We start from the raw sequence: 25,642 nt of genomic DNA, 5'->3' as shown, positions 1-25,642 counted from the left end.
AAGAAAAAAAGAGTGTTGGTGTCAATAAAGATATTTAAAAAAAACAAAAATGAAAAAGAGTGTTGGTGTCAATAAAGATATTTAAAAAAAAACAAAGTGCCTTTGAGGGTCAAAGCCAATAGAATGGAGTCTTTGTGGCTTTGATGTAGGATTCTATAAATGTGCTCTCTGGCTGTTCTCCAGTCAGAGCATCTTTGAACTTGACCGAGGAGCATTGACATTATTGTTGGAGTACCACAGTCACATAGTTTCAAGAAGCATCTTCACAGGCGAGCACAGTCTACCACAGGCGAGTACAGTCTACTACAGGCGAGCACAGTCTACCACAGGCGAGCACAGTCTACCACAGGCGAGCACAGTCTACTACAGGCGAGTACAGTCTACCACAGGCGAGCGCAGTCTACCACAGGCGAGCGCAGTCTACCACAGGCGAGCGCAGTCTACCACAGGCGAGCGCAGTCTACCACAGGCGAGCGCAGTCTACCACAGGCGAGTGCAGTCTACCACCGCAGGCGAGTACAGTCTACCACAGGCGAGTGCAGTCTACCACCGCAGGCGAGTACAGTCTACCACAGGCGAGCGCAGTCTACCACCGCAGGCGAGTGCAGTCTACCACAGGCGAGTACAGTCTACCACAGGCGAGTACAGTCTACCACAGGCGAGTACAGTCTACCACCACAGGCGAGCGCAGTTTCTAACAGACAGTTCATTACTGACAGTCTGATGGCACAGACAAGCTTCCCAATCATCAGGGGTCGCCTTGATCATCTGGGCCGTCTGGTCGTCGGCTCAGAAGTGCAACGTCTGCGAGACCAACTTCAATGCTATCAGTTTGCGCACGACTCGATGAACCAGGACCTGGTTCGATACAGGAGGGCGATGTCTGAGTGGAACGAAGAGCGAGAGAAGCTTTGCCACAGCGTGCAGCACCTGCAACAGGACAACAGCAGACTGCAGGAGCTTCTGGAGCTCAAGGAGAGGGAGTTCCAAGATGAACTGAAGAGGACCAAGGAGATGTCCTCCCTCAAGACAAGCGTCCAGTCCCAGACAGAGCAGGTGGAGATCATCCCAGACCAGAGCGACGAGACACTCCACTTGACACTGGAGAAACTGCAGAGGACGCTGAACCAGGTGGTGCACGACCTCTACCTGAGAGACGAGGAGATCGACCTCCTCAAAGAGGAGAAAGACTGTCTGTCTCTCAGGCTCGAGGAGACAACAGCCACCGTGTCCCACAACAGAGCTGAATTTATCCGGTGCGAAAAAGCATGGAAGATCACACACAACAATCTTCAGGAGAAGTTCAGAAAAGAGCTGGCAAAGAAAGAGCAGAGCTGGGAGATGAGAGAGAAGGAGCTGGAAGGAGAAAGGAAACGTCTGGAGGAGCTCTGTCTGAAGGCCAATGAAGGCAATGAAGAGCGAGAGAAGCTTTGCCACAGCGTGCAGCACCTGCAACAAGACAACAACAGACTGCAGGAGCTTCTGGAGCTCAAGGAGAGGGAGTTCCAAGATGAACTCAAGAGGACCAAGGAGATGTCCTCCCTCATAGAGCAGGTGGAGATCATCCCAGCCCAGAGCATCGAGATACTCCAGTTGAAACTGGAAAACCAGAAGAGTGTCGTGCTGCAGAATGACCTGCAGATGGCGCTGAACAAGGTGACGCACCAGCTCTACCTGAGAGACGAGGAGGTCCACCTCCTCGAGCAGGAGAAAGACCGTCTGTCTCTCGATCTGCAGGAGAAGTTCAGAGAAGAGCTTGCAGAGAAAGTGCAGAGCTGGGAGACGAGAGAGAAGGAGCTGGAAGGAGAAAGGAAACATCTGGAGGAGCTCTGTGTGAAGGCCAACACCAAGAGGAGGGCCTTGGTGTCCCGAAACAAATGGGTCAAGGCTGGACTGAAAAAGGCGGCTACAAAGAAAAAGACAACAGTCAAGAAAACGAATGAGACCGGAAGGGGGGAGAACGCAAACCCCGAACACTCCGTCGGGGTCAACGAGACCACCGACAAGCTGCCGGGAGTCCAGGCTGAAATTCTCCACAGCGAGCAGACCGAACCTAACGATCTGCAGGAGAACCTCAGGGAGGAGCTGACCGAAGTCTGCCAGGCGAGAGCCGATCAGACGGAGGAGCAGGAGAAGGACGTGCAAGACGTCCGCCTGAAGGAGGAGAGTAAGAAGGGTCGCTTCGGGTTTCTCTTCAAGACTCCAAAGACAAAGGAGGAGAAGGAAGAGAAGACGAAGCTGAAGGAGGAGAAGAGAAGGGAAAAGAAGGAGAAGAAAATGGAAAAGGAGGAGAAGAAGAGGATGGAAAAGGAGGAGAAGAAAAGGGAAAAGGAGGAGAAGAAGAAGGCAAAGGACGAGGAGAACAGAAAGGCAAAGGAGGAGAAGAAGAAGGCAAAGGAGGAGAAGAAGAAAGCTTCAAAGCTCGTGTCAGAGGACAGTTAGGAGGAGGAGGCTGCTGGTTGTTGGCCCCAGGTCGGATAACGGCAGCTCCCTCTTCCTCCCCCATCACCTCTCGACCCTCCCTCCACCGTCCTTCCACCCTCCCTGCCGTCTCCATCGCCCCCCTTCCTTCCTCCACCCCTCTCCCTCACCCCTCCTCACTCCTCCTCCCCCATGGCCTCTCCGCCCCCCCTCCACCCCTGCACCCCTCCCTCAGCCCTCCCCCCTCACCGCCTCCCCCCTTTAACCTTTAAAATTTAGATTTAACATTTTAGGTTTAGATTTAACTTTTAAAATTTTGATTTAACATTTTTTCCACACCGCCTTCTTTGGACAGCACCCACAGACACACCTCCACCTTGTTTCCTGGTGACTTAGATTTAACATTTAGATTTAGATTTAACTTTTAGATTAAACATTTAGATTTAACTTTTAGATTAAACATTTAGATTTAACTTTTAGGTTTAGATTTAACTTTTAAAATTTGGATTTAACATTTTAGGTTTAGATTTAACTTTGAAAATTTGGATTTAACATTTTAGGTTTAGATTTAACTTTTAAATCATTGCTAAAACACATTGCTTTAATCGGGACCAAATGAAAAATAAAAATTGGATAAAAAGAAATGCACGTATCTGTCTCTGTGAATGAAGACGGACAGAGGACAAACAGCTGGAAGACATGATGGAGGCTGTGAAGTAGAAGTCCTGCTCTCTGTCATCAAATACTCATATGGTTCATTTACAGAATCGACTCACTGTGAAGGTGAAAATAAAATCAGTGTGTCGTCGTATTTCACGTGTTTCTGAAACTTTTCTCCTCCAAACATTTCACAAGGTTTCATTTTAAGACCTGTTGAAGGCCCAAAGAGGTCCAATCAGGTCATCGGTGTCCAACAGAATGAAGGTTTTTTTGGATCAGGACTTCATGTGACGACCCCTCAGATTCATCGGGTGACCCTCTGGTGGGCCCCACCCCGGTACATGTACGCGTACATATATACATGTGCACACAAACATACATTTCTATACATACACACATGCGTATATACGTACATATGTGTACATCAACGAGTGTGTGTTCACTGTGGTCCATCTCAAACGGTTTGACCGTTAGATGTTGAAGGTGTTTATCCAGAGAGGCTCAGGGACAGTTGGACAGTTGTCTCGTGAGGATTTGGCCTCTTGAAACGTCTCGGTGGTATTCCGTGGAGTCAAACTGTGACTTCCTGCAGCAGGGAGGTGTCTGAGGTGCAGGTGGCTGCAGATGCTGCCATGTCTCCCTCTAGTGTTTGCTTCTGTAGCTGCTCCTCAGACTTCACATTCACGCTGTTGGTTAGAGTCCTTCAGCTCTGGTTCACTCACAGGAAATATCAGATTTACGTTCTTTAAACGGTTGCTGCTTTAATCTACAGCAATGCATCATATCTATAAGATCATCACACGTTTGCAGCGTGGCCGTCCTGTGAGAACCACGTATCTCATATCTCGAAAACTTCATTTTAGCACAAACATTCCACATCAACGCAGCTGGAGACACGAACTTTTCACTGGACAGGAAGGAATCTGAAAGGTAACTAAAGCTGTCAGACAAATGTAGGCGAGTAAAAGCACAAAGCTGCATGAAATGGAAATACTCAAGGTGGAAGTACCTCGAGTGTGTACTTAAGTGCAGCGCTTGAGTAAATGTACTCCGTTAAATTCTGCATGGCAGAATTGAGTTTGTTTAATCAATAGAGGCGATCGGGTAAAGACGGTTTCAGAGATGTTGGCAGGTGTCTCCTTTGGACGGGGCCAGGCCAGCTGTGTCCCTCTGTGTCCCGTCTTTGTGCTAAGCTAACCTAGCTGCTGACTGTATTTATCCCATAGACGTGATACCAAAAACCTGCCACCACAAGAGGGCTTACAGGGAGCAGAAAGGGACATTTTCAGCCTGAGAAGGATCCCACAGTGAATCCCACAGGACAAATCCAATCATCTGCAGACACACAGCCAGTGGCAGCTGTTCTCCTGGCAGATCTCCAAGAGGAGGGAGTGACCGAGGGAGGGACGACAGACAGGAAGGAGGCCTGAGGAGGCTCGTCCTGCCGGCACGCCACGGCTCCCCAACAGACCATCAGTTACTCCGCTGCTGTTTTCCGGAGCTGAATGGTTGCTCGACCCGGTGTGGAAGTTGGCAGCCAGTGTGTGATGGTGAGAGGCCGCAGGCAGGCCGGCGACACAAGGGCGCACTGTTTAGCCCCCCAGGCCTCGCCGGCCTACGTGCCAACACTCGACCTTTGTGTGCCGACCACACGGCTCTGTTACTGTACCGTCTGCTCAGCCTGGACGCCTCACAGAACCACTGCTTTTAGACCAAATGACAGAGACTTTCCACTTTAACTCCTCCTCAGCAGCTTTAAAGTCTCATTCTGCTCTTTCCTGAAGCTTCAGGAGAGACTCAGTGTTCAAGTACATAACACCTGCAGCTGTTTGACGTTCAGCAAAGTTTAGTAAGTTTGAACAAAGTTTCCAGCTGAAATATTCAGAGATTCTGATCCTGTTGATTTAATAAGAAGACATTCAGAAAACAAACATCTGAACACACTTTAAGAAGCCCCAGTGCTCAAAACATCTTCAGAAATCTGTTTTATTTTTAGTTTACAGTGTTTTCAATGGCCACAGTCATCGTTCATGTTGAAATAATGTTTAAAAAAGTTGTCTGAAGCTCTATGTGATGATATTTTTCACTCACTGAGGTTTACATTCAGTTACAGGTTATTTCCACTTCCTGATGAAGCACATTAACATTAACCCTGCTAACACAATCTGCTGCTGCTTTGTCTTCGCTTTCTAAAGGTGGACGTCTCCAGGCTTCAGATGGTCTTCAGTCCATTTTCAACACCAACCCAAAAGATGTGACATTAACAAAAATAAACTTCATAACTTTAAAGGTGACATATTATGAGGCTTTTTCAATAAGTTACATAGGTCTATGATTTCCATAAAACATGTTTCTGAAGCTGTTTGCTGGAAATAGCTTTCAGGAAAAGATTCTTGCCTCCCTCTATTTGCCTCTGTTTCAGTCCCTTTCAGAATGTGCTGTTTCTGGTGTCTGTAGCTTTAAATGCAAATGAGCTGCTGCTGTCCCACCCATGTTACCGTGGTAACGGGGAGAGCGTAGGCTCACGTTGCACTACGCATGTGAAAGTAGCGGACATGGCGGTAGTAAACAGACCGAGTTCGTCAGTAGTTGAACCGTACGTGTTCGAACCTGAATCGGATCCTGAAGGAGGGGAGGCTCCTACAGAACCTCAGAGAATTCAGCAGGACGCTTCTGAAAGGTTAGTCTAAAAACGTCGCTCTATTTTTTTCTCTTCAGTATGAGCACCGCCTGTACAGGAGGCAGCGTGAGAGGCCCGCAGTTCAGACGGTCAATGCTAACGCTAGGAAGCACCAATCCTAACTCGTAGCATACCAGAATGACGGGGAGAAACAAAGCTAAAAGCCTCTACCAAGCATTTGCACCCAAATGAAACATTATTCAAACAGCAATAAATCATATGGGCATGTTCCACTTTAGCGCGTCCGCTGATTTCCCCACGTCACACAAACCACACAAGCCTGGTATCATATGAAAGCAGAGAGTCCGAAGGTCCTGGTTGTTTACATAAAGAGGAGGGGGTTTCTAGTAGTCACTGGGTTGCTGAGGCATTGACCAGTCTAACTGCGCTGTTAGTTTCAGCGCTCCGTCTCATTTTCACATGCACGGGCAGAGCACACAGACGACACTGCTGAGCAGCACTACTGACCATTCAGCTCAGGATGAGGAAAAGTAGCTAGCTAGAGCACACACATTCAAATGTTAAAAAAAAAAAAAAAAAAAGGGTGCTGTTATTGGCTGAAAATGCTGGTATGCAACGTTTCTTATTTCTTTAGCTTTATACATGCATGAATTCTTTTTTTTAATTATCATTTGATTGTATCAGTACACGTGGAAATTGTGCAACAATGCAGTCAGAGCCTGAGAATACACGCTGCCAGGAGGTGCCACAGGTCACAGTATCTTTACCTGCACTTACAGTATGATCACAGTGTATGATTGCAGATAACATGCCACTGCAGATACTCACCTTATGTTATGCATAACATGTAACAAGACTGCTGCAGCAGCTGGATGAAAGGCCTCCAGGCATGATCGAGCATCCAGGTTTCGAACCTGTTTGCCTAAATGTGCTTACAACACTTACAGAGTTGACTACGGTCCTTTACAGCTATGGGGGACAGAGCAGTGAGTTTCATCTTAACCAACTTCATTGTTCATACGCCATAATAAACTAAATAAAGTCAGTCATATTTTTTCTTGAACATAAAGCCAAGTTTTTCCTTAGCAAATACTGTATATTACACATTTATTCACATGAAACATTTTATAGACATACAGTAAATATTTATTGACCGCAGTCATGAATATTTGTACATGGAAATACAGTACAAGTGAAGGAATCACTGAATACATATTAGAAAAATGTGAATACAGATGTTGACATTATAGAACCTTTTGACTAACATAATGTTCAATTTTCTCAGTTGTTACAGGTATCTAGCCTATATGAGTTTTGTGAGCTGGTGCTGGAGCTTCCTCGGTCGGAGATTTGTGTAGTCATCCCATCACGTGCATGTCCATCAGATCATCAATATACCCTGTGCAATACACAGACACACAGAAAACATGAATCATTAGTGTCATTTATTGGATTATTCAACAACTGTTAATATAGTGACATTTTGCACTTTGAATTCTGTGGTTAAGTGTGTAGTTTTTGGTTTATTTATTGTGTGACATGTACAATATAAATGCTTGTTTTTGAGTAAAAAAAAAAAAGTTAACACGAATGTGGCCTCAGTCTTCACTGGTCTGGCTCTGCACTCTCTCTTCATGAACTTTGGAAAGCTCAATTTGAAAAGAGGATCCCCTGATGATGTGGTGGTTTGTCCTCTAACAGCATTCTCACTGTAATGCAGTGCAAAAGTATATTTTTATGATAACAGGCCATACTTAGGAGTAAAACATGACAGCACTGTTACAGTGTAAATTCAAGCACTAAAGGCTGCAACAGCTCACTGCTACATTTGATCAACAGCAGGTAACTGTAATGATGCACTGGCCTATGTAAAAAAAGAGAAGTGACATCAGCTTTATCTTACGTGTATAGCTATGCCAACAGCTGCATGCAGCATAAAAAAGGATCACTCATAAATAAAATCCAGAGAAAAAACGCTTGGAGTGTAAATTGTGCTGGGATGTAGCAGTCTCAACCATACACTCGCTTTGCCCTGGGCTTTTCTAACATACACCAGTTTAGAAGATATTTACAAATGCATTATTTTCACAAATTCCAAAGCTTTGACCCGGTGAAGCGACCGTCTATGTATCGCTTGACCGACCTGGTCGCTGGGTTTGCATATGAAGACCGTGCTGATTGCTAACTAGAAGCTAGCGGTTAGCGTTAGCTTGTGCTATATGGCAAAACGCTACTTTGTTAGTTCGTGTAGAACTGAAAAATGAACACAGCTAAACATTTGTAAATGCTGGTATCTCCCTCGGACATGCACTAAATCATCTGCAAGACCAGAAACGTGGTGTGATGTACCAGAAGCTACGGTAGCAGCGAGCTAACGTTTGACGGCTGAAGCCGTAGTCTCGAAGCTAGCGGTTAGCCTTACATCGTTCTCAATGGCAAAACACACACGCTACAACACGCAAGAGTTCGCGCTAATCTACAAAAGAAACACACAGCTAATTATTTGTATACTTACATGTCCTTCCTCTGCAGGTATTCTACGCGAAGTTGGAAGTGAGCCCTCCTTACGATGAAGTCTCTCGGCTAATCCTGCCTCGTACTGACCGAGGTTGGAAAAACAGTCAGCCTTGAAGTGGTTAGCACACACCAGCAGGTTTTTGCCAACTGTAGCGGGGACGTTGCCTTCAAAATGAATTCAATCCACGCCGCTCTTTTGTCCTCTGCGGCTGGGAGCCGATGGAGCGATTTGTGCTGCTCTTCACAGCCAACAACAGAACAATGCGTGTAGCGTCCCCACTGTACCTACACGGTGCTTTCGATAACGAAATGGCGTATCTGTGGTAGCGCTGCATCTGGTGGGTGGAGAGACACCGGGGAGATGGGGAGGGAGTGCTGCCTGGTGGGCGGGAACATGTTCCCATATTGCGTATTAGCGACCGACGATTGCGAATGGCTCGTGTGGAAGAGTGTTTTCAGAAATCCGTATCTCACTCGAAATAGCGCGAACGGTCTTATTTCACACTCTGTATGTGTGTGGCAGCACCAGAGACCCTAAATAACACCCCAAAACCCAGAAAAAGTTGTTTTTTCATAATATGGGACCGTTAATGTGCTTCATCAGGAAGTGGAAATCACCTGTAACTGAATGTAAACCTCAGTGAGTGAAGAACATCATCACATAGAGCTTCAGACAACTTTTTTAAACATTATTTCAACATGATCGATGACTGTGGCCATTGAAAACACTGTAAACTAAAAATAAAACAGATTTCTGAAGACGTTTTGAGCACTGGGGCTTCTTAAAGTGTGTTCAGATGTTTGTTTTCTGAATGTCTTCTTATTAAATCAACAGGATCAGAATCTCTGAATATTTCAGTTGCAAACTTTGTTCAAACTTACTAAACTTTGCTGAACGTCAAACAGCTGCAGGTGTTTTGTACTTGAACACTGAGTCACTCCTGAAGCTTCAGGAAAGAGCAGAATGAGACTTTAAAGCTGCTGAGGAGGAGTTAAAGTGGAAAGTCTCTGTCATTTGGTCTAAAAGCAGTGGTTCTGTGAGGCGTCCAGGCTGAGCAGACGGTACAGTAACAGAGCCGTGTGGTCGGCACACAAAGGTCGAGTGTTGGCACGTAGGCCGGCGAGGCCTGGGGGGCTAAACAGTGCGCCCTTGTGTCGCCGGCCTGCCTGCGGCCTCTCACCATCACACACTGGCCGCCAACTTTCACACCGAGTCGAGCAACCATTCAGCTCCGTAAAACAGCAGCGGAGTAACTGATGGTCTGTTGGGGAGCCGTGGCGTGCCGGCAGGACGAGCCTCCTCAGGCCTCCTTCCTGTCTGTTGTCCCTCCCTCGGTCACTCCCTCCTCTTGGAGATCTGCCAGGAGAACAGCTGCCACTGGCTGTGTGTCTGCAGATGATTGGATTTGTCCTGTGGGATTCACTGTGGGATCCTTCTCAGGCTGAAAATGTCCCTTTCTGCTCCCTGTAAGCCCTCTTGTGGTGGCAGGTTTTTGGTATCACGTCTATGGGATAAATACAGTCAGCAGCTAGGTTAGCTTAGCACAAAGACGGGACACAGGGGGACACAGCTGGCCTGGCCCCGTCCAAAGGAGACACCTGCCAACATCTCTGAAACTGTCTTTACCCGATCGCCTCTATTGATTAAACAAACTCAATTCTGCCATGCAGAATTTAACGGAGTACATTTACTCAAGCGCTGCACTTAAGTACACACTCGAGGTACTTCCACCTTGAGTATTTCCATTTCATGCAGCTTTGTGCTTTTACTCGCCTACATTTGTCTGACAGCTTTAGTTACCTTTCAGATTCCTTCCTGTCCAGTGAAAAGTTCGTGTCTCCAGCTGCGTTGATGTGGAATGTTTGTGCTAAAATGAAGTTTTCGAGATATGAGATACGTGGTTCTCACAGGACGGCCACACTGCAAACGTGTGATGATCTTATAGATATGATGCATTGCTGTAGATTAAAGCAGCAACCGTTTAAAGAACGTAAATCTGATATTTCCTGTGAGTGAACCAGAGCTGAAGGACTCTAACCAACAGCGTGAATGTGAAGTCTGAGGAGCAGCTACAGAAGCAAACACTAGAGGGAGACATGGCAGCATCTGCAGCCACCTGCTCCTCAGACACCTCCCTGCTGCAGGAAGTCACAGTTTGACTCCACGGAATACCACCGAGACGTTTCAAGAGGCCAAATCCTCACGAGACAACTGTCCAACTGTCCCTGAGCCTCTCTGGATAAACACCTTCAACATCTAACGGTCAAACCGTTTGAGATGGACCACAGTGAACACACACTCGTTGATGTACACATATGTACGTATATACGCATGTGTGTATGTATAGAAATGTATGTTTGTGTGTACATGTATATATGTACGCGTACATGTACCGGGGTGGGGCCCACCAGAGGGTCACCCGATGAATCTGAGGGGTCGTCACATGAAGTCCTGATCCAAAAAAACCTTCATTCTGTTGGACACCGATGACCTGATTGGACCTCTTTGGGCCTTCAACAGGTCTTAAAATGAAACCTTGTGAAATGTTTGGAGGAGAAAAGTTTCAGAAACACGTGAAATACGACGACACACTGATTTTATTTTCACCTTCACAGTGAGTCGATTCTCTAAATGAACCATATGAGTATTTGATGACAGAGAGCAGGACTTCTACTTCACAGCCTCCATCATGTCTTCCAGCTGTTTGTCCTCTGTCCGTCTTCATTCACAGAGACAGATACGTGCATTTCTTTTTATCCAATTTTTATTTTTCATTTGGTCCCGATTAAAGCAATGTGTTTTAGCAATGATTTAAAAGTTAAATCTAAACCTAAAATGTTAAATCCAAATTTTCAAAGTTAAATCTAAACCTAAAATGTTAAATCCAAATTTTCAAAGTTAAATCTAAACCTAAAATGTTAAATCCAAATTTTAAAAGTTAAATCTAAACCTAAAAGTTAAATCTAAATGTTTAATCTAAAAGTTAAATCTAAATGTTTAATCTAAAAGTTAAATCTAAATCTAAATGTTAAATCTAAGTCACCTGGAAACAAGGTGGAGGTGTGTCTGTGGGTGCTGTCCAAAGAAGGCGGTGTGGAAAAAATGTTAAATCAAAATTTTAAAAGTTAAATCTAAACCTAAAATGTTAAATCTAAATTTTAAAGGTTAAAGGGGGGAGGCGGTGAGGGGGGAGGGCTGAGGGAGGGGTGCAGGGGTGGAGGGGGGGTGGAGAGGCCATGGGGGAGGAGGAGTGAGGAGGGGTGAGGGAGAGGGGTGGAGGGAGGAAGGGGGGCGATGGAGACGGCAGGGAGGGTGGAAGGACGGTGGAGGGAGGGTCGAGAGGTGATGGGGGAGGAAGAGGGAGCTGCCGTTATCCGACCTGGGGCCAACAACCAGCAGCCTCCTCCTCCTAACTGTCCTCTGACACGAGCTTTGAAGCTTTCTTCTTCTCCTCCTTTGCCTTCTTCTTCTCCTCCTTTGCCTTTCTGTTCTCCTCGTCCTTTGCCTTCTTCTTCTCCTCCTTTTCCCTTTTCTTCTCCTCCTTTTCCATCCTCTTCTTCTCCTCCTTTTCCATTTTCTTCTCCTTCTTTTCCCTTCTCTTCTCCTCCTTCAGCTTCGTCTTCTCTTCCTTCTCCTCCTTTGTCTTTGGAGTCTTGAAGAGAAACCCGAAGCGACCCTTCTTACTCTCCTCCTTCAGGCGGACGTCTTGCACGTCCTTCTCCTGCTCCTCCGTCTGATCGGCTCTCGCCTGGCAGACTTCGGTCAGCTCCTCCCTGAGGTTCTCCTGCAGATCGTTAGGTTCGGTCTGCTCGCTGTGGAGAATTTCAGCCTGGACTCCCGGCAGCTTGTCGGTGGTCTCGTTGACCCCGACGGAGTGTTCGGGGTTTGCGTTCTCCCCCCTTCCGGTCTCATTCGTTTTCTTGACTGTTGTCTTTTTCTTTGTAGCCGCCTTTTTCAGTCCAGCCTTGACCCATTTGTTTCGGGACACCAAGGCCCTCCTCTTGGTGTTGGCCTTCACACAGAGCTCCTCCAGATGTTTCCTTTCTCCTTCCAGCTCCTTCTCTCTCGTCTCCCAGCTCTGCACTTTCTCTGCAAGCTCTTCTCTGAACTTCTCCTGCAGATCGAGAGACAGACGGTCTTTCTCCTGCTCGAGGAGGTGGACCTCCTCGTCTCTCAGGTAGAGCTGGTGCGTCACCTTGTTCAGCGCCATCTGCAGGTCATTCTGCAGCACGACACTCTTCTGGTTTTCCAGTTTCAACTGGAGTATCTCGATGCTCTGGGCTGGGATGATCTCCACCTGCTCTATGAGGGAGGACATCTCCTTGGTCCTCTTGAGTTCATCTTGGAACTCCCTCTCCTTGAGCTCCAGAAGCTCCTGCAGTCTGTTGTTGTCTTGTTGCAGGTGCTGCACGCTGTGGCAAAGCTTCTCTCGCTCTTCATTGCCTTCATTGGCCTTCAGACAGAGCTCCTCCAGACGTTTCCTTTCTCCTTCCAGCTCCTTCTCTCTCATCTCCCAGCTCTGCTCTTTCTTTGCCAGCTCTTTTCTGAACTTCTCCTGAAGATTGTTGTGTGTGATCTTCCATGCTTTTTCGCACCGGATAAATTCAGCTCTGTTGTGGGACACGGTGGCTGTTGTCTCCTCGAGCCTGAGAGACAGACAGTCTTTCTCCTCTTTGAGGAGGTCGATCTCCTCGTCTCTCAGGTAGAGGTCGTGCACCACCTGGTTCAGCGTCCTCTGCAGTTTCTCCAGTGTCAAGTGGAGTGTCTCGTCGCTCTGGTCTGGGATGATCTCCACCTGCTCTGTCTGGGACTGGACGCTTGTCTTGAGGGAGGACATCTCCTTGGTCCTCTTCAGTTCATCTTGGAACTCCCTCTCCTTGAGCTCCAGAAGCTCCTGCAGTCTGCTGTTGTCCTGTTGCAGGTGCTGCACGCTGTGGCAAAGCTTCTCTCGCTCTTCGTTCCACTCAGACATCGCCCTCCTGTATCGAACCAGGTCCTGGTTCATCGAGTCGTGCGCAAACTGATAGCATTGAAGTTGGTCTCGCAGACGTTGCACTTCTGAGCCGACGACCAGACGGCCCAGATGATCAAGGCGACCCCTGATGATTGGGAAGCTTGTCTGTGCCATCAGACTGTCAGTAATGAACTGTCTGTTAGAAACTGCGCTCGCCTGTGGTGGTAGACTGTACTCGCCTGTGGTAGACTGTACTCGCCTGTGGTAGACTGTACTCGCCTGTGGTAGACTGCACTCGCCTGCGGTGGTAGACTGTGCTCGCCTGTGGTAGACTGTACTCGCCTGCGGTGGTAGACTGCACTCGCCTGTGGTAGACTGTACTCGCCTGTGGTGGTAGACTGCACTCGCCTGTGGTAGACTGCGCTCGCCTGTGGTAGACTGCGCTCGCCTGTGGTAGACTGCGCTCGCCTGTGGTAGACTGCGCTCGCCTGTGGTAGACTGTACTCGCCTGTAGTAGACTGTGCTCGCCTGTGGTAGACTGTGCTCGCCTGTGGTAGACTGTGCTCGCCTGTAGTAGACTGTACTCGCCTGTGGTAGACTGTGCTCGCCTGTGAAGATGCTTCTTGAAACTATGTGACTGTGGTACTCCAACAATAATGTCAATGCTCCTCGGTCAAGTTCAAAGATGCTCTGACTGGAGAACAGCCAGAGAGCACATTTATAGAATCCTACATCAAAGCCACAAAGACTCCATTCTATTGGCTTTGACCCTCAAAGGCACTTTGTTTTTTTTTAAATATCTTTATTGACACCAACACTCTTTTTCATTTTTGTTTTTTTTAAATATCTTTATTGACACCAACACTCTTTTTTTCTTTTTTGTTTTTTGTTAAAAGTGTTTGTGTGTGTGTGTGTGTGTGTGTGTGTGTGTGTGTGTGCGCGTGCGTGTGTGTTTGAGTGAGAGAGAATTCAAAACGGATAACCATCAGTGAAAAAACATTAAATGAATATTTATATGAAAAATATGAATTATTTGTTTTTTCCAAAGCAACACAAACATGACACAAAAGTTAGTTACACACAGAAGTGCAATTACAAAGTGATGGCAATGAAGCACAAAAACATGGTGATAAAATGTAGAAAAAGTTCATTTCCAACATGATTTTAGGTTTACTAAAAACAAACATATGTTGTGTCACACATTGTGTGAATTGCATTTACACTCTGACTGAACATGCATTTGTCCGTCTCTGGGTACAGAGTGCACTTTAATTTCAGGTGTAAACATTTTTCTCAGCACTGCTTGGTCCAGTCATGATTATGGAGGAAGCACTCACTCCATGGCTTCACTCCCTCTGTCAGCCCTCATGGATTTCAGTTCCTGCTGGGTGGTGGACTGAGTTCCCGATGAGGAAGTCGTGTTCTCGCTGTCGCCCGGGTCCCGTCTGCAGCGCAGGATGCGGGGCAGCGAGCTGCAGAGCGCCTTCCTGAACATGGAGCTGGAGAAGACATAGATGATGGGGTTAAGGGCCGAGTTCAGGAAGTTCAGCACCAAAGACATGATGGTGAGCTGGGTGAAAGTGTAGACGGAGGCACAGTCCCACGGGCGGTATGAGCGGATGACCCACACCCCGATGGTCGTCACCGTGGTGGGTAAGAAGCACACCATGAACACGGCAACGATGGCAGCACACGCTGCCATCATTGGACAGTTTTTCCCATCTGGCACTCTTTCAGGAACCTGGAGATCCGGATGGAGCAGAACAGCAGCATGGCCAGCGGGATGATGAACTCCAGCACCGTCAGGATACGGTGCATGCCCACCAGGATGATGATGGCTCGTGATGCCTCTTTTTAAGAAGTGAAGAAGAAGCACTGGGTGCTGTTCCCACTGCCCTTGATGTGGTTGTAAGCCAGCATGGGAACACGTGGGCTGATCACCAACAACCAGACCGTTAAGCAGGACTTCCAGAGGTAGAATGCAACTAAGTACAGCACAAATATGAGGTACTACTTTACTGAAGTACTTCCATTTTCTGCTGTCTTGTACTTCTACTCTACATCTCACAACTAGAAAATGATGCAGTACTATGAATAAACCTACCCAGTAGTACATAAAGAGGTTAAAGTACACTGCATCATGAATGACGCTGGCTCGTTCATGTACCTCTGATTACCATCCAGTAATATGACATGCATTCATCTGCAGAATGAGTACTGTTACTTTTGGTACTTTAAGGATGTTTTGATTGTAATATATTTATACTTTTCCTTGTAACAGAATATTTCTATGCTGTGGTATTTTTACAATAAACCTCATATTTTTACTGGATTTTAATTACTGATGTATTAATACTGCAGCTTGTAAAGCTGGAGTTTATTTGAGGTACTTTATATACTGCTGAAGTATCCCCTTATCTAACATGTTCTTTTAGTCGATTATATTCTTTAATCTGAATCAGCAAAGAAACCAGAGTTACTATTTACATGTAGTGAAGTAAAAAGTATTACTTACAAATACAATATGAAGTAGCATAAAATAGAAATACTCAAGTAAACTACATGTACCTCAAATCTGTATTGAACTGGCAAAGCTTTCAAGTCTCAGCCATTGGGCGTGAGACACACGCATTTCAACCCATTCACATGTTCACACGCCATATCTTGTATTTCTCACGCAGAGAAATTACCAGGATAACGCCCACCAAGTTGCGCAGCTATTTTATAAAACAGTGGAACAGGTAGAGGAAGTGGTGATGTGTCAGCTGCGGACGAAACGGCTCGTAGAGCCGCTCTTTGAAGTGAACGATCAGAGCAGCCTCCTGCCTGGGAGCTGGAGCGGGAGCCGCTTTGTTTTTTTTACGCACTGAGCAGGATGGGGAAGGGCGGGGGTTATACACACGCACGCACGCACGCACACACACACACACACACACACACACACACACACACACACACACACACACACACACTTTCACTTGCACTAAGAAATGCAGAATTGAATAAATATTTTTATTTGTACCAATTTATATGTCATTGATCAGATCAGACCCCCGTCCCCACCCCACCCCTCACTGCCACTGCCAAATCTCACTCTGAACTCAGTTCAAAACTTCAGAGCCCTGCACAGGTAACGTCAACAATAATGTGCATAGCCATTATTTATTTCATAAAATCGAACCTTTTTATACAACATACATTTCTTGAACTCACATACTTATTACTTAAGCTTGCAAGATAAAGATATTTACATGCCGATGAAGCTAGTTTAGTGCTATCGTTACTGGGATTAGAAGTGGGTCAGTGCTAATTAGTTAGCACTAAACAGCTATAAAACATATAATGTTACCCCTCAAAAAATGCACTGTCCTCATAATTTTCGACCAGAGCATTAACAATCAAGCCAGATTTGGGATGAGTTCACGTGAACCAGTAACTTATTGTCTCAAATTTATAATTTCACTCGTAAACCGTGCAATAAGCAGGATGATTCATCATGTCCGGATTTATTTCTCCATATGAACCTTCTCCCTCTTTCCTTTACACAAAGTTACTGGTTCACGTTAATTCATCCCAAATCTGGCTTGATTGTTGCTCTGGTCGAAAATTATGAATGATAGCACCCAGTAACGATAGCACTAAGCTAGCTTCATCGGCATGTAAATATCTTTAGTTTGCAAGCTAAAGCAATAAGTATGTGAGTCCAAGAAATGTATATTGTATAAAATGGTTTGATTGAAATCAATAACAGCTATGCACGTTATTATTGACATTACCTGTGAAGTCTCTTCGGGGATGGTGGCGTTGCCCTGCATGTTTGCGTCTGGGGCTTGCGCATGCGCAGTTGGAGGAATCGACGACGATTACTTTCCCCTGCGACTTGACTGTGACCTCGGTGACGTCATTTAAGCACTTTTCGAGTCGTACCCGTAAACTTGAATTCGTATTCACAGCGAAGACTTCGTAGTCGTAGAAAAATGAGTTGTATTCTAAAGACTTTGCACTCACAGCTTTTAGACTCATACTCATATAAAAACACTCGTAACCCAATTTCACAGACTCACGTATATGACAGCGGGATTTTCAACTTTTATGACACACAAATTGTTAACTTTACAAATAGGCTTCAGGGCATTCAATATTCACAGGCAACTTTACAAATACGAAACTTTAATTATGGACACGTCTTTTTGACAGCGATATTACACCATACTGATCAATGTTGAACACTGCAGCAGCTTTCTGTCTGCACTATATGCCACCTGAGCGTGCTCCCTGATGACGTCATCTCTGTCGAAGCCTAAACCCGCAATGATTGGAGACATCTCTGCCGGGTGCCGTGGCGCGCGCCTGTAATCCAAGTTACCGGGAGGCTGAGGCTTGAGGATCGGCTGAGCTCAGGAGCTCTGAGCTGCAGCGGACTATGTCGATCGGGTGTCCGCGCTAAATTCGGTATCGATATGGTGCTTCGGGGGGAGCCCGGGACCACCAGGTCGTCTAAGGAGGGGTGCACCGGCCCAGGTCGGAAACGGAGCAGGTCAAAGCCCTCGTGCCGCTCAGTAGTGGGATCGCGCCCCTGAATAGACGCTGGAGCGCAGCCTGAGTGACACACCGGGACCCAGTCTTTTTACACTCCACACACAGCTCATCAACAACAGCGTGTGTCTGCACATGTTACAGCAGCTTCATCGTTGCTGCTTTACCATCTTATATCCATGAAAAGTCCTCACAGACCACCTGCGTTTCTTTGTGCTACACCGCCTCCACGTGGACGAGAGGAGCAATGACCATCAGTCACAACACACAAAGCAGCAACACACACACACACACACACACACACACACACACACACACACACACAACTAACAGGTTTTTCTTTCAGTCACTGAACGAACTTGATCCAGAGCACAAATTCATCCATCAATGATCATCACACATACAGAAAATCAGGCTGCAAACATTCACATCCGTCTTTTTATACCCTCTTGTAAGATTGTTGTTGGTGGTGTGTGTGTGTATGTGTGTGTGTGTGTGTGTGTGTGTGTGTGTGTGTGTGTGTGTGTGTGTGTGTGTGTGTGTAATATCGGCTCTTTAATTGGATATCTTCCTGTGTGTGCTACCTCCAGGTTGTAAAGGTGTGAGGAGTGTGAGAGGATCATAAAAGGTCTCAGTCACTCTAACAACAGACTCTTCTCTGTGCTGCATTCAGGGAGGTGCTGCTGTCTGAAGGCCGAGACAGGAGAATGTAGCTACAGCACAACCTCTGGCAGAAACCTACAGCCTCCTCTATATGCAGATTCTAGCCAAGAGCTGCAGGCGGAACCCCAGAAACTAGACTTCTGCCAGCAACCTGCAACCTGCAGATTCAGGCACACACCTGCAACCTGAACCCCTACCTCCAGTCTCTTCCAACGACCTGCAGTGTCTGCTTCCACCTGCAGATTCTGGCAGACAGCTAAAGCTTGGACCTCCACATACAACCTCTGCCAGAAGCCTGTATGCACTGCATCCACCTGCAGGCTAAACATTCACCTCCAGCCTCCGGTTTCATTCTGCAGTTGCTGAAGGCAAAACCTCCAACCTAGAATCTCTGCCAGAAACCTGCAGCTTCTGCCTCCAACTACAGATTCTGACAGACAGAGTAAGCCTTGACCTCCACCTACAGCCACTGTCAGAAAGGTGCAACTGCCTGCTGTACCTGCAGATTCTGTTCAAACAGCTGCAGCCTGAACCTCCACTTAAGACCCCAACCAGCAACCTGCAGCCACAGCGTCCACATCCACCACCCTCGCTTCCACCCATAGCTTCTGGCAATTAGATTGCAAGTAGATGCAGGTTCTAGAAGGCAAACCCAGTTCCTGCCACTAGCCTCCACCTGCAAATTCCAACAATCAGATGCATGTCAAACCTCCAGCTCCTGCCTGAAGCCTCTTCCAGCTCCAGCCGCTGTTGGATTCGGCCAGAGAGGTGCAGCCCAAACCTCTGCCAACAAATTCTTTCCCACATTGTTCAGCCTCTGACACAAATCCATAGCCCCATCCTCCACCTGCCCACTGTGGCAGATTACAGCAGACATTGGTCGCTTTAAGTCTTAAATCTCAATATCTAACTTGTTGTTTTACCATTGAAGTTGTATCAGCATTGTCATTGTGAGCATTTAGGCTAAACTAATGCTGCGTGTTAGTGCAGCTTCACAGAGGCGTAAGCATCGCTGAGGCCTCGCTTTGTTTTCAAGCATTTTCAAGTACGCCTGCAGGACCTGCAGGGATAAAAAGGAGCAAACACTGCTGCAAAGCAGAGGTCGCACAAAGACCACAGGTACTGACAGATTGATGAAGTCACATTTTCAGCAAATCCAGGCTTAGATGCGGTTTGACTGCAGGAACAGCTGTGACGTGCCATTTGTCAGCAATACTTCATCAAAGGACTAAACTCATGGAGAGGTGAAGTCACGTGACATCATGGGTGGGCTTGAACCGTCAGCCTTTAGGTAAAAGGTGCTGAATGATTAATATGAAGATGAAGAAAAACGTGTTTTAAAAGGCATATTCTGATGCAGTAAATGGTCTCATTTCTAGTAGCTTTCACATGTAATCCAAAAATTGTCTACCTGCAACATTTTAATTGTGCTTGCCAAAACTGATGGATGTAGAGCAGTCTACATGACCAGAATGGTATCACTGCATTAGAGCTTGTTTACTGAAGCCAGGAAGGGAACTGACCAACAGGCATTACTGAGATTTGAACACAGGACCTCCTGTTTTAAAGACAGGCACTTTCACCGACTGTGGCACAGCACCTGCTTATGATCAGAACAACTTTGTCTGTTTAAAAAAAAATGCATTTGCATGCATGTGATATGTGAAAGTAGAAAAATGGATGGCATTAGTCATAGTTTAAATTGAATTATTCTCATTGTGAAATCTATTGTTCCTATTTTATTGAGAACTGTAAAGTCAAACCAACTGACTATACACACAAATACACAACTCTCTCAAAGAAACACAAGTTTTTTTCTAGCCCTGATTTTTATCTACTAGTCAAAGCAAGATGCTCTTCATAATGATGTTGACTCAATAGCAGAAGCAGTTGTGCTGATGGAGGAGGTATAGCAACCATGTGAATGCTGAAGCATTTTTAAAACTGTGACAATAAATTGTTGCAGGTTTTACTTAATGTCAAAGTGTTACAAACTATCACATTTCTTTCCTTTATGACTGAACTGTAGCGAAGACGCAGGTCACCTTATCTTACCTTTACTTGTTTGCTAGAATCATAATTGTGATCAAATTTTGCTGCAGCATCTCTCGGTCTTGATTCCTTAGAATTCACTCTCAAAATGAAAAAAAAAAAAAAAGAAAAATTCACAAATCCATGCTATTTGAACAGTGGCTTTCACATTTATTCCACACTAACACCACGTTGTTTCAGCACTTTTGAAGACACATACAAACTGATGATGTAGACAAGGTCAACAGCTACACAAAGTAGTTGCTATTTGTAGCAATAACTCAGGTATCTGATCAGTTTGGATCAACTGTCCAATATTAGTCCAGCCCATAGCAGGGCACACTGATTGTCAGTGTGCAAGTGATCCCGCTCCATTTCCCCTCAGCTTTCCGGCGCATGTTGCTAAATTCTTATCTAAACCCCAACGTTCTGCTCTCCCAGTGAAGCGACAGCAGCTCTGGCCTGTATGCACTGCAGCAGGTAGCATGCTGTCAGAGTTTTAGGAGGTAATGGACACCATAGTGTTAGGACTCAGGATCTCAATCCAGTAACCATCAGGGTCCTGAATGAAGGCCAAGCCTTTCATTTTACCTGAGAAGAAAAGAAGAGAAGGGAGGCAGATGAACTGTGAATACTGTATAATGAAACATGCACAATATATTCAGAGAAACAAAATATAAAGTTCAGTTTCCACAAATTTGCATTCTATTGTGTCAAATGAGGTCCTGAGCAGGTGCTTTCTGTTGTTATATAATGCATGAGTACATGGAAAGGAACAGCCATAATATACAGTCTATTACAGTACAGCAGTACAAATACTTAGCATTCAGCACTGACTTACTATTGTTTGGGGTGAAGTGAATGAAAGTGAAATGAACGGTCTTTATAGATGTTGGTACAATCAAGATTTTCACTACTGCTGCATATTTTAGCTTTTACTGCCTATTTCTTCCCCCTTGTGTCCCTTTAAACAACTTCTGAAAAAGAAACCCTCATTTTCTAATTTTGCCCCTTTTGAGTGAATGAGCCAAATAAAGCTCTAAACTGTCAAGCCTGTCGAGTTTTATCTATTCAAACGCTTCACGTCTTACCATCATCTGGCTTCTTGACAAATGTGACCCCTTGCTCTTCAAACAGTTTGCAGGCTGCATAGACGTCAGGAACTGCAATTCCAATGTGTCCTGTCAAATGTCAAGAGGACAAACAGAGACTGTTGACTGGAAATCCACACTGCACTTACACATACCCTGAGTTTGCTCCAATGAGCCGATACATATACATACATACGTCCACTATCTGAACATAGTAACACAAAGGATATCCTTTGAAAATTCAGTGCATGGCTGTTAAAAGCAAAAATTATGTCTTCTGAAGGCAGAAATAATAAATGAATTAGTTCTGTCAGTAATCTTTTACTTTTAATCCAAGTGTGTGTCTAATAATATGATTATGTGTTCATGTAAGTCCATGAAATCATATGCAGTATTGTAAGCCTTCAGACAACACAACTGTTCCTTTGGGACTTCCAAACCTTGCATCTTGTAAATCTCACATTACGTGACACCTGAATTCTACTGGATGTTCTGTTAGTTTATAAAACAGGGCAGCTATCTTACCAAAGCCACGTGGATCTGAGTTTCCGTTGTGATAGGACTGGCTCTCATCAGACTCCGAGCCCCAGTTACTGCCAGACGGGGGAGACAGGAGAGGGGACACAACGAGTGTGAGAGGAAATGAGAAGAATAAGACAGAGGGAGGGGAGAAGGTACAGAAGATCATTTTCAGAGAGATCACACATAATTATGTCTTCAATCACAGATTCTCCATTCAATAACTGGAGAGTTGTTGAGGACTGAAATATTTTAGATGACTATGGTGGAAAAGAAAAAGCAAAACAAATCTTTGACCAAAAGAAGAAGAAAGGTCCTTCTGGATTGTCCGTTGAAGATGCCAATTGTGCAGCAGGGCTGGCAACAATTATTATGAATCTGAATATATACTCAAATTGTAAAAATATATATACATTTCATTGTGAAAAGTAATATTTAATTGTAGAAGAAAAAGTCATCATCATGCAGCAGCTTCACAGTGGCTGCACTGAGGGCTCTCTGTGTCTCACTTGGACACAAAAACATGGGAATAATCCATAATCAGATAATATGTGACTAGAATTCCTCCCCTTTGTCTGGGACACTGAAGTCTTCCAGAACACGAGGACTAGCGCCAACTGGAAACTCGAGCCCATAATTCAACCACACAGTATAGGACATTGTTTTCTATGTGTATTTTGTAATGTGTGGTTGTGCAGATCTTTAAAAGGTTTATGTTGAAATAACATACAAGTAGTATGTCTCTCATATCGGTCTGCCCTCTTATCGACATAATGCACAAAAATAGCATCCAAATGTTTTGTACTGATGTGGTTTTTTAAATTCTGACAGCCTTGTGGTGCAGTAAAATAATTTTCTGTCTCAAGTGGTCGAACCAATTCCAAGACATAGACCCTCACTGTGTCAGCTCAATGGTGGCTCTTCTGGAAAAGGTCCAGGCTGTCTTCTCCTTCACATCAGTAGGAATCTCCTTCTTGTCCTCGAAGCCCAAGAAGAAGAGAGAGAAACGCATGGAGGGGAAGTCGAACTTTTGCAGGAGCCTGGAAGATTTTGCACACAAGAGAAAACTTTACTTCAGAGACAAAATCCAGTTTCTGTATAGGACAGAAACACACACACACACACACACACACACACACACACACACACACACACACACACACACACACACACACACACACACACACACACACACAAACAAGAGCATCAGAAATGTGTAGGCTTCACTGAGTCACTTTTTGGTAATAATTTGTTCTCTACTCACGTCATGCCGAGGATTCTGGTGTAGAAATCCAAGGATTTAAGAGGATCTTTAACTCGCAACATCGTCTGCTGCATCATGAAATCCTACGACAGAACAGAACACAATCAGAGACGTTTCCATATGTAACACTGTTAAGTGGTCAGCAACACGATTACGCAATCATAAAGACTACAGGATGGTGGGTTATCCTTTCTTTAAAATGCATATGGTCTTCCCAAGAAGAGAAACATGCGTTTAGTAGCTCAAAGTGGAAAAACTGCTGCATCATTTCATTGCACACAAACGATTCCAAAGCTTGTATGTTGCCTTGTGACTGGTATATTTTATATATATAAAAATTCCCTGCAGGTATATGTGCATATCTATGGTGTGGGCATTGGAAGCGTGCAGGAAAATTCCAGACCCTGTTACAAGACGGGAAAATGCACTGAACAGCTGCAAGTGCAAAATATGTTACTTAAAGAAAAAAGTAGAAGGATGAACACTGGGATGGTAAGAGATGTTGAGCCTTGCAGGTCAATATGATGTAGTCTATTTTATGCGCTACAAAGCTCAGAGAAGCCTTCACAACACGCCTGTTTGCAGTGCAGAATTCTGTCTTTGGCTCCGTTGGCTGTGTGTGAAGTCCAGCAGAGGAAAATTTGTATCCTGGCACTCACTCGTGAAAAGGGATTTCAGCGAAACTGCACCTCTGTGCAACCAATGATCTCCACATCCGTGTGAGATATGCATCAGTTAATATTACCACACTTACACTTCACAAAGGAATGTTGTTTGTAAACTGCAGATAAAGAACTGCTGGGATTTTGCAGGCCCATGCATGGGTCAGACATATAGGTAGCATTGTGAAAACTAATACAGAAACGATCTCATAGTTTTTACCCTGATCCTGATAATTTGTACTTCTCAGTGTATGAAAACCAAACATCTACTCAGTATCCGTGTGTTTCACAGTCGGGTGTTATCTATGTGGCTGCTCTTTCCTGTGCCCTTCCTCAAACCGAGTGTAACAACATATCAGGCATTCATAGAAACTCCTCAAACGCTGCTGCAGCATGACTCATTTCTCCAGCGCTCCATGTGGTCTACAGTCACAATTTTGCCAACTTGTAGCTAAAGTGACTTCGACTGGCAGAACTTCAAGTTCAAGAGGACTGCAGAGAAGGCCTCTATGGACATTTTTAATCTGTATACCAAACTCCCTTTTAATACTCTAATAAATGTGAAATGTGAGGAGCTGACAGAGCTCATTCATTCCTCATAGTGGTACTTATGGTGATGCTGAGCTGTCCTGGGAAGCCTTGCAGATATGACATATACAGTGTTCATGCTGTCCATGTATAGTGAAAGAATGCAGACAGCACAGGCTGGCAGTGAGAGCAGGACAGCGTCACTGAGTGAGGACAATACAAGACACGGTTACAAAAGCTCCATGTGTGCCTCAGCCAGCTGGACAGGTTAGCTCCGGTAGCTTAGTGCTTGCGCCACTGCACACATTAGCCATTTCCAGTCCCGCCTGCAGGTCTCACCAGTATGGAGGTGTAACTGCGGTCTAACCGCGGTCTGACCACGCCTCAGGACCGACTCGTGAGTCCGGGCAGCTCTTGCGTTACTGACGGACTTGTTCGACGTACGCTACGCAGCTTTTCCACCAAGTTTTACACACGACAAAGTTGGGCTGTGAGTTAGTTAGCTTATTATTCACCCAAGCTACAATAAAACCAGAGATGTGTATGGCGCTGCATTGCTCGCATTGCTCGCTCCAAACGTTGTAATAATAATTAACCGAACGCTGTCACCGGGTGCACCCAGTGAACTTTCAGGAGGAAACGTGCCCTGGTCATGTTATGGGCGCATAGCTGGTTAACCTGATAGGGAGTCGTTGGCCTGTTGGGTTGGCTGGGTTTGACAGGGTCTGGTTAGTAGTTTAGTTCAGATTCAAGAGGAACAATCATCTTTACCTTAGTGATTGGGTCTCCATCTTTACAAGCTGTTGCCGCTGCCTCATCTGACAGACCTTTGTCGCTCATTTTTGCTCACAGTACGAAGCTGGACCGCAGCTGGGCCGGGCGGACTGACAGCTAGCGGAACTCCGCTGAGGGAACTTAAACGGAATCATCCGGTCCGAACTTTCAAAATAAAAGACATATTGACGACAAAACAACTGGAATGGAAGGGTTGTGTAAGGAAAAAAACCTTTTCAAAAATTAGCTGAATAAATGCAGATATTGTCTAAGATGCTACACTATGGACAATATAATCCTCATCCTCACGGTGTATCCTTACATTGGCTCTGAAACCAGCTCCAGCGCTTGTCTTTCGCATTTTATTTTGAAATTAAAGA

At 45.4% G+C, this 25,642-nt stretch overlaps 3 protein-coding genes and 1 pseudogene across 3 annotated transcripts; 1 reads left to right on the top strand and 3 right to left on the bottom strand.

The window, feature by feature from the left end:
- The first annotated feature begins 846 nt into the window (after positions 1 to 846).
- Positions 847 to 2,817, top strand: LOC139331589 (flagellar attachment zone protein 1-like). Its single transcript, XM_070963180.1, has 2 exons — positions 847 to 2,167; positions 2,777 to 2,817. The coding sequence occupies exons 1-2, from the start codon at positions 847 to 849 to the stop codon at positions 2,815 to 2,817; spliced, it is 1,362 nt and encodes a 453-aa protein (XP_070819281.1).
- Positions 2,818 to 7,080: 4,263 nt separating this feature from the next.
- LOC139331588 (flagellar attachment zone protein 1-like) lies at positions 7,081 to 13,245 on the bottom strand. Its single transcript, XM_070963164.1, has 2 exons — positions 11,925 to 13,245; positions 7,081 to 7,121 (listed from the first exon to the last, which is right to left on the bottom strand). The coding sequence occupies exons 1-2, from the start codon at positions 13,243 to 13,245 to the stop codon at positions 7,081 to 7,083; spliced, it is 1,362 nt and encodes a 453-aa protein (XP_070819265.1).
- Positions 13,246 to 14,527: 1,282 nt separating this feature from the next.
- On the bottom strand, positions 14,528 to 18,745 carry LOC139331586 (hydroxycarboxylic acid receptor 2-like; annotated as a pseudogene).
- A 1,829-nt stretch (positions 18,746 to 20,574) lies between these two features.
- On the bottom strand, positions 20,575 to 25,409 carry LOC139330473 (lactoylglutathione lyase-like). Its single transcript, XM_070961398.1, has 6 exons — positions 25,260 to 25,409; positions 23,299 to 23,381; positions 22,934 to 23,074; positions 22,041 to 22,108; positions 21,516 to 21,605; positions 20,575 to 21,015 (listed from the first exon to the last, which is right to left on the bottom strand). The coding sequence occupies exons 1-6, from the start codon at positions 25,326 to 25,328 to the stop codon at positions 20,924 to 20,926; spliced, it is 543 nt and encodes a 180-aa protein (XP_070817499.1). The 5' UTR covers positions 25,329 to 25,409; the 3' UTR covers positions 20,575 to 20,923.
- Positions 25,410 to 25,642: the final 233 nt, after the last annotated feature.

This window comes from Chaetodon trifascialis, chromosome 1 (assembly GCF_039877785.1).
Source record: "Chaetodon trifascialis isolate fChaTrf1 chromosome 1, fChaTrf1.hap1, whole genome shotgun sequence".
Classification (NCBI taxonomy): domain Eukaryota; kingdom Metazoa; phylum Chordata; class Actinopteri; order Chaetodontiformes; family Chaetodontidae; genus Chaetodon; species Chaetodon trifascialis.
This window is presented reverse-complemented; position numbering and strand designations above follow the sequence as displayed.